Here is a 7,874-nt window from a genome sequence, read left to right on the forward strand (position 1 = left end):
TATTTTTGGAATTTATGGTCAATAAACCTAATTTATAGGAAATCATACATAATGTTTGAGTAAGAAAAGCAGAAATTAGGAATTATTTAGACTAAAATTAAAGGAATGGATGTTGATGGATAATCACAGACTGGAATATGTCAACTTTTACTCAATATTTCTAAATGCTATAAAATTGAATAGGACACCCCAAAATGAATGAAAGTAGAGATTTGTACTTGCCAAAGAGCGTTGTGTGGAATCAATCATGTTATTTTGGGGAATTATAATTGGGTAGTTAAAAAGAGCATTGATATACTGTAGGCAAATGGGTCCATTTGACCCGAGGACAATAAGAGATAAGCAGTGTGACAGAGGTTCTGTTTTATTTTGTGCCTAGTAAATTGTCTCCTAAGTTTTCGCCATACGGGACAGCATTAGCCAACACAGAGCAGGGATCTGATAACATGCCCAAAAAAGAAAGCGGAAGTACACCTGAATCTATTCTCTCTGTCTCCCCTCTGTCAGCTGTGCTCTCCATTGTGGGAAACGTGCTGGTCCTCGTCGTGGCGGCCAAGAGGTCATCGAGGATGAAAGCGCCGGAGCTGCTAAACGTGAACCTGGCAGTGACAGACCTGGGAGCAGCTGTCACCATGTACCCCCTGGCGGCGGCCTCTGCCTGGAACCACCACTGGCTCGGGGGAGACGCTACCTGCGTCTATTACGGCCTGATCGGGTTCTTCTTCGGCGTCGCCAGCATCATGAACCTAACCTTATTGGCTATAGTGCGCTTCACTGTGTCCATCAATATGAAATCACCCAGTGAGTACCTCAGGGCTCCAAAAGCCTCATAAGATTACTACCTGGTATTTTCAGACTTATCATTTGGAGAACATAATCCCAATGCACATTTCATGCAGCAACTTTCAACCCCTGTTAACTTAGGGTTCTATGCTCCAGGAGACAATGCCATCATTATTCTATGAGTGATTCATCTGGTGGCAAAGGATTCTAGTATTGATGAAACCTTTGCAATATACTTTGAATGCAAGATGGAAATTGGCTCCTCTTACTTAATATTTTCAACAAAGAATGTCTATGTTGCATTTCTTGTTTTTTTTAACAGTGAGAAAATTGAGCAGCTTGTTAGGGACCTATGGCAGTTATTTAGTTTCATTAGCAGCATGATAATACCAATAACCAATTCTCATATCTGTCCAGTAAATATACAGCTATGGTCAGCTGCTAGTGAGCTGGAAATGGGAAATATGTTGGACGTTTTCTATGAATTGAAGTATATGACGTGTTGATTAGTGAGGTTTAGAGGTGGTGGCACATTTTGTTACCTTTGAATTTGACTACAATATGCCTTTTGCACTCACTCACTCTCTCTCTCTCATAAATAACATAACTAACATATAAAAACATCTACAATTTCCAAGCACAGACATGGCGACTAAGTTCAATCAACCCACATGTATTTGTCACGTGAAATCATACAAAATTGCATTAACCCCGGGGGTGTCTCCGGTAACTTCTACCTGACTTCAACAGGGAGAAAGGTCTGTGGAAATAAGTCAGAGTGGGATTTCCCCCTTTCTGGTCTATATGTCCGTGCCTCTGCTGAATTATTTTAATTCCTTTATGAATAATTTATATTTTACTACTATTTATGCCTCTGCTGAATTTTTTTAAATTGCCCGTTTCTCTGGATTTAAAGTGCCTCCTAGACCTCCTGTCAGTGTACACAGTTTTCATAGCAGTCAGTCAGCTCAGTCTGGTTTTATATCAGTGTGTTTCTATTTCTATTACAGTATTTGGGTGCTCTCGGATCAATGCAGTCAACATGTAATTTTGGGAAACATAGGAATACAGCGTCTCTCTTTTGCAGGAATTGTAAGCTGCTTCAGATTGTGCTAAAATAAAGCACCCCCTATCTATAATGTACAGCGTGGTTAACCAACAAAAAAACAAAACAAGAAAACCTTTCTTTTTTTTCTCTGCAGATGAGAAAATCAGCTTCAAGAACGTGAAGATCCTGTGCATGTGGACCTGGCTGTACGCTCTGATCTGGGCTCTGTTCCCCATTCTGGGCTGGGGACGGTACGGCCCGGAGCCCTTCGGCCTGTCCTGCTCTCTTGCCTGGGGACAAATGAAACACGAGGGCTTCTCTATGGTCATCGCCATGTTCTCCTTCAACCTGATCATGCCTTGTGTCATCATCATCTGCTGTTACTTTGGCATCGCCATCAAGCTCTATCTGGCCTACAATAAGTCAATGAACAGCAACCGAGTCCTTAATATTGTCAAGCTCCAACGAAGGCTGTTAATGGTGAGTTACTCTTACTGATGAGAAAGCTCTATTGTTATAGTTCAGTCAGAACCACTTTCTTTATGTACCGAGAACCTATTAGCATAAGTAAGTAATTAGCATTGAGTTTTCTTTCGCATGATGAGGTTTGTTATTTCAAACAAATTGCAAACTGCATTGAATCATTATTGTGAGCGTGTATAAGTCATTACCCCAGTAATTTAGGCCGTAACATTGACTTACCTGTCGAAAAGAAAGCCGATGTCTCCCCTCGTCTTTTGAATTTGCCTTTTTAGGGGACGATGCTCCATTATGAACTAAAGTGCAGTGCACGCCTCTCATTGACCTCCTTCTCCGTTTCAGCTGGTTTCAGTCACGCGATGCTGGCTCTGAACAAAAACATATTGCTAGTGATATATGTCGCATTCAGCGATTATAGTGTTTCAAAATGGCATAATGACATGGAAGCCTCCTTGGACTTACCCATCCATTCATCCCTCCATCTTCCATCCGTCTTCGTCCACTTATCTGGGCTCGGGTCGCAGGGGCAGCAGCTCCAGCAGGGGACCCCAAACTTCCCTTTCCCGAGCCACATCAACCAGCTCCGACTGGGGGATCTTGAGGCGTTCCCAGGCCAGGTTGGAGATATAATCTCTCCACCTAGTCCTGGGTCTTCCTCGAAGCCTCCTCCCAGCTGGACGTGCCTGGAACACCTCCCTAGGGAGGCCCCCAGGAGGCATCCTTACCAGATCCCAAACCACCTCAACTGGCTCCTTTTGATTTGAAGGAGCAGCGGCTCTACTCCGAGCTCCTCACCCTATCTCTAAAGGAGACGCCAGCCCCCCCCCCCCCCCCCCCCCCCCCTCCTCCTGAGGAAACCCATTTCGGCCGCTTGTACCTTGGATCTCGTTCTTTCAGTCATGACCTTACCTGCCCAATGCAAATACAGTTAAGAAATTCTTCCCTTACGAGGATAAGTCAGATCATTGGCACAGGTCATTTTACACCAATGAGGACAAATTTATGAATGAAGACATTGGTTTTAACTAATAAAATACTTAAAACACTAGTGTACCTTTAAGTCAGACAACATAAAGATAGGAGATGGGTTGCAAGTGCTAGCAAAGATACAAGGTAGGGTGGGAAAAGCAGTCCAAAATCCAATCATATGCATAGTATCTAATGATTTGTAACTTCAATCACGTTCTGAACAAATTAACCACTGTGGATGCAAAGGGGGTTTACACTACACTGTGGTCATGAGTTGGAGTGAACTTTGGAAGGGATGTTTAGGCGGCTTTCTTTCGACACATCCAGCATTGTTGTTCAGACACCACATATGCTTAGGAGGGAATCAGCTGAGCCATCAGCTGGTGTGCTGGCTGAGGGACTGTCAGCTAGGAGCTGAGATAATGCTAATGCTATGCTTCATGTTTGAGGACTCGCATGAAGCCCCGTTCCCTTGGGGACTTCAAAACTGAATTAATAATGATTATATGGACAGGGGTCTGTTAAGGATGATTAAATGGGCATTGTGAAATAGCATCTTGTTCAATATTGCATATGCATGAGCAAACTTTGCTACATTGAAAATGTTGCTATACTGTACAGCAGTACAGGTACCTGGTATAAAACAGACTGGTTACTCTTTTTATGTAGCCCAGAGACCTGCAGACACCTGTCAAATGTTGGATAGCCTAACTGGAGGCCATTAATTATTGTTTGGATAGGATAATTAACAAGGATAATACAGGTATACATTGTTTTCATAAGAATGGCAACAGATGTAAGGGTGTCTTATCTATTGAAGCTAACATCCCAAACTAAACAAACAAATGGATAAAACATGCAAACCAAGTCTGTTTCAAATTTTACTTGGGACACACAGACCTGTAGTGTACAGTGGGGTTCGAAAGTTTGGGCACCCCAGGTCAAAATTTGTATTTATGTCCATAAAGAAGCCAAGAAAAGATGGGGAAAAAAATCTCCAAAAGGCATCAAATGACAGATTAGACATTTGCATTATACGTCACAAAAAGTTAGATTTTATTTCCATCATTTACACTTTCAAAATAACAGAAAACAAAAAAATGGCGTCTTTTCTTGGTCTTCCAGCTCTTGCTTCAACTTCCACTGTTCCTGATGACGGCCATTTCTTAATTACATTCCGAACAGAGGATGTTGGCATCTGAAAACTTCTTATAGTCTTTTCCTGCTTTGTGAGCGTCAACTATTTTCAGTTTCAGTTTTCTAGGCAACTGCTTAGAAGAACCCATGGTGCTGATTGTTGGGGGGGGGGGTCAGATGAGTCCGGGCATGCTTATGCAATCCTTAAGATTGACATCACCTGGTCTTTCCAACGATGATTGAGAACAATCCATGATTGAGGTCTCAGCTTTCCAAAGGGGTGGGGGGGAGATGCATGCTAGAATCTCTGCAGGGTGCCCAAACTTTTGCAGACGCCATTTTTTTGTTTTGTGTTATTTTGAAAGTGTAAGTGATGGAAATAAAATCTAACTTTTGTGACATATTATACAAATGTCTAATCTGTGATTTAATGCCTTTTGGAGATTGTTCCATCTTTTCTTGGCTTCTTTATGCACATTAATAATAAATTTTACCTGGGGTGCTCAAACTTTCGAACCCCACTGTACATATTGCCAGTTCCATATTGGTGGACAGGTTTTTATTTTTGGGGGCTTTTCCCTTTATTATAGTGACAGTGGATAGACATGAAAGGCGGAGAGAGATGGGGGGGTGACACGCAGCAAAAGGTCGCAGGTCGGATTCTAACCCGGGCCGCTGCAGGACTCAGCCTAAATGGGGCGAACGCTCTGACTGGTGATCCAGAGGCCACCCCGACAGGGTTTCATTTTCCCATCTTTTTAACTTTTTGCTGACTCTATTCTCCTGTTCTGTTGCAGATCGCTGTGCTTGTCAGCTTAGGCTTCATAGTTTCCTGGGCGCCCTACGGAATAGTGAGCCTATGGTCTCTTTTCAGCGACAGTAGCACCATCCCACCTGAAGTCAGCCTCCTGCCGTGCATGTTTGCAAAGGGCTCCACTGCGTACAACCCCCTCATCTACTACATCTTTAGCCAGGGCTTCAAAAGAGAGGTGAAGCAGCTGTGCTGGTGTTGCCGCAGATCTAACCCATGCCACATCTCCAACAACATCAATGACAACAAAATGTGTATGGTCGATGTTGATGTTACGTCCAGAGCACAAGCGACGTTCAGTTTGGAGGAGATCGAGGAGTAAACGACAGTGACTTGGGGTTGAATGGATTTTTTTGGGGATATAAGAAGACGGACTTTTGTGCAATTAAATGTGGAGGAAAAACATGTAATCTCATAATGTGTTATCTCACAAACATTATGAGGATAGACAAACACATGTAGGAAAATGCTGGCCTTTAATGTGCGATTAATGAGAAGGTATGTTTGCACAATATGTTAAATGCTGTGAAAGGTCAGCCAATTAAGCAATTCTTAGAGTTAATTCTATGTTTACAGGTGGCTAAACCCTAAAACCCTTGTAACCCAGAAATGAAGGCCTACTCCCTGTTGAGTAACAGCCAGATGTGACAGATTTTTATTATTTAAAATCTCGAGAATCATTCCGGTCTCCCTCATTTATGATGCGTGATCATTAATGATGCAGAGATACAAGACACATGAAATATAAAGCACAGAACAAACAAATGATACTCAATTAAAAAATGAGTTGCACACAGAAGGGAAGTGACCTGAAATAAGAGTCTTAGAGTAACAGTAAGAGTCAGATTCAGAGTTAACCTGTGGGACATGAGGCATAAGGCAAATTGGTAAGCAAATTATCCAGTTCTGCATGGATGCTATATATGGTGGTGACAGTCCAATGACAGATTTATGGATAAAAAAAACATACAAATGTTTTTTCACGCCAGACTTTGTCATTCAGTGGTGAGTGTGATGGGGGTCTACTGTAATGAATCTGAGGGCCGAGTGATAAACTGAGTCCAGGGGCGTGAGAGTGAAAGCAGAAACACATCTATAGCTTATGTCACCATAATCCCTATTAAAAAGACAAATACAGTACACAAATCATCTCTCTATCATCTCTAACCTTGGCCTTTGGAATTAAAATATCCCTACATCATCACATACCCTTCACCACACCTAGAGATTGGATTTAAAAAAAGAAAATGTATTAAGTAAATAGGAGTCAAATACAAATTATTTAAAAGTGAATTCAAATAATTCAGCAGAGGCAGGGATATATACACCAGAAAGGGGGAAATGCAACGCATCCCCCCCCTGGAAAAATCACACTCTGAGCTATATTCACAGACCTTTCTCCCTAGAAGATACCGGAGACACCAGGCTGGCATCAGTGTGCAATCAATTTTCAAATCACCAAGGTGTTAATAGCTTTGATTTCACTGGAAAGTCCCATGATAGTTTATAACCATCTGCGACTGCACCAATTTGTCCATGTTCAAATCACGAGTCAAAGCTCACCTTTTTACTGCTGCTTTCAATGTTTGATGTATGTGTGGATTTTTTTTTTTAAGTGTCTGATAAGTGCTCTATAAATGAAACACATCATTAATTTGTTACTATACACGCTTCTGCCTAACAGGGCAGCGTTCGTCTTGTTTATCTCAGGGAATATTCTTTTCGCCTATATCTACCTGCAATTTCCTTTTCAATAAGCTGTTCTGAATGGCAAACACTGATACAAATAGCTTTCAGTTATGAGTAGCTTTTTTTTAAAAAATTTTTATTGCCTCTTGTATCTAACTTTGACAGTGTTGAATTGTCTAGAATTTGTGAATGTAGAGTTAGGAACATTGCATTTTTGTGTGCCTAATCCATTGGTCATGTTTAAAAAATAAACTGAATACAATAAAGTGGTGGACATTGAATTCCCTAGAATATCACGTCACACTTTCAATGTGCACAAAAAATGCCGTTCTTCCTGCGCTGGCTCCCTAATAAATAAATAAATAAATAATCAATCATGCCAATTTTAAGAACTCCCTGTCATAATATATCCAATAGAGCTGAGATGCTGCCCCACCAACTAGTAACATTATTAGCAACAAGACGCTAGCGGCTCCATGAGGCTGCTGTGAGCACAGCACGGCTTAGAGACATGCGCTAAAGGCTGCATGCTAACATGCTCACAATGACTACAGCTGGTCTTCAGTAACAGGTGTCATGTTTTCTATGTTTACCATCAGTAGCTGATGGGTCTGTCATTAGTTTTACGGGTATTTGGTATATTGGCTGGATGTTAAATATGAAACCGTAACTTAAAATATATCAAATCAGTTCTTCTGGGTTATACGACGACATATGTGAAAACTAAATTATTTGTGACTCCAGCTGTGTGGCATCATAAATACATGAAATATCCTCAAGTGAGGTAACTTAACCATTGTATCGTCTTCACTTTCGGGACTTCTGGCTTATTTGGGGTTTTAAAAACAACTCTGAAATAAAATTTTACTTCACAATCTATTAAATATTGTCTCTATCTCAATTTGAAACAATTGAGATAACATATATGTTAAGGGAATGCAATCAGTCTCTACTAGA

The 7,874-nt window shown here is 41.2% G+C and overlaps 2 protein-coding genes across 2 annotated transcripts in view; one reads left to right on the forward strand and one right to left on the reverse strand.

The window, feature by feature from the left end:
- opn8b (opsin 8, group member b) overlaps positions 1-6,188 on the forward strand; it is a 15,149-nt gene extending 8,961 nt beyond the window's left edge. Inside the window, exons 2-4 of the mRNA XM_032543142.1 lie at positions 508-801; positions 1,986-2,311; positions 5,215-6,188. Of these exons, the coding sequence (XP_032399033.1) occupies positions 508-801; positions 1,986-2,311; positions 5,215-5,550 (956 nt within the window). The 3' untranslated portion in view covers positions 5,551-6,188. The remainder of the gene's footprint in view (positions 1-507; positions 802-1,985; positions 2,312-5,214) is intronic.
- The window catches only part of mmut (methylmalonyl CoA mutase), a 34,592-nt gene that overhangs the window by 7,605 nt on the left and 19,113 nt on the right, over positions 1-7,874 (reverse strand). The window lies entirely within an intron of this gene.

Source organism: Etheostoma spectabile, chromosome 18 (genome assembly GCF_008692095.1).
Source record: "Etheostoma spectabile isolate EspeVRDwgs_2016 chromosome 18, UIUC_Espe_1.0, whole genome shotgun sequence".
Taxonomy (NCBI): domain Eukaryota; kingdom Metazoa; phylum Chordata; class Actinopteri; order Perciformes; family Percidae; genus Etheostoma; species Etheostoma spectabile.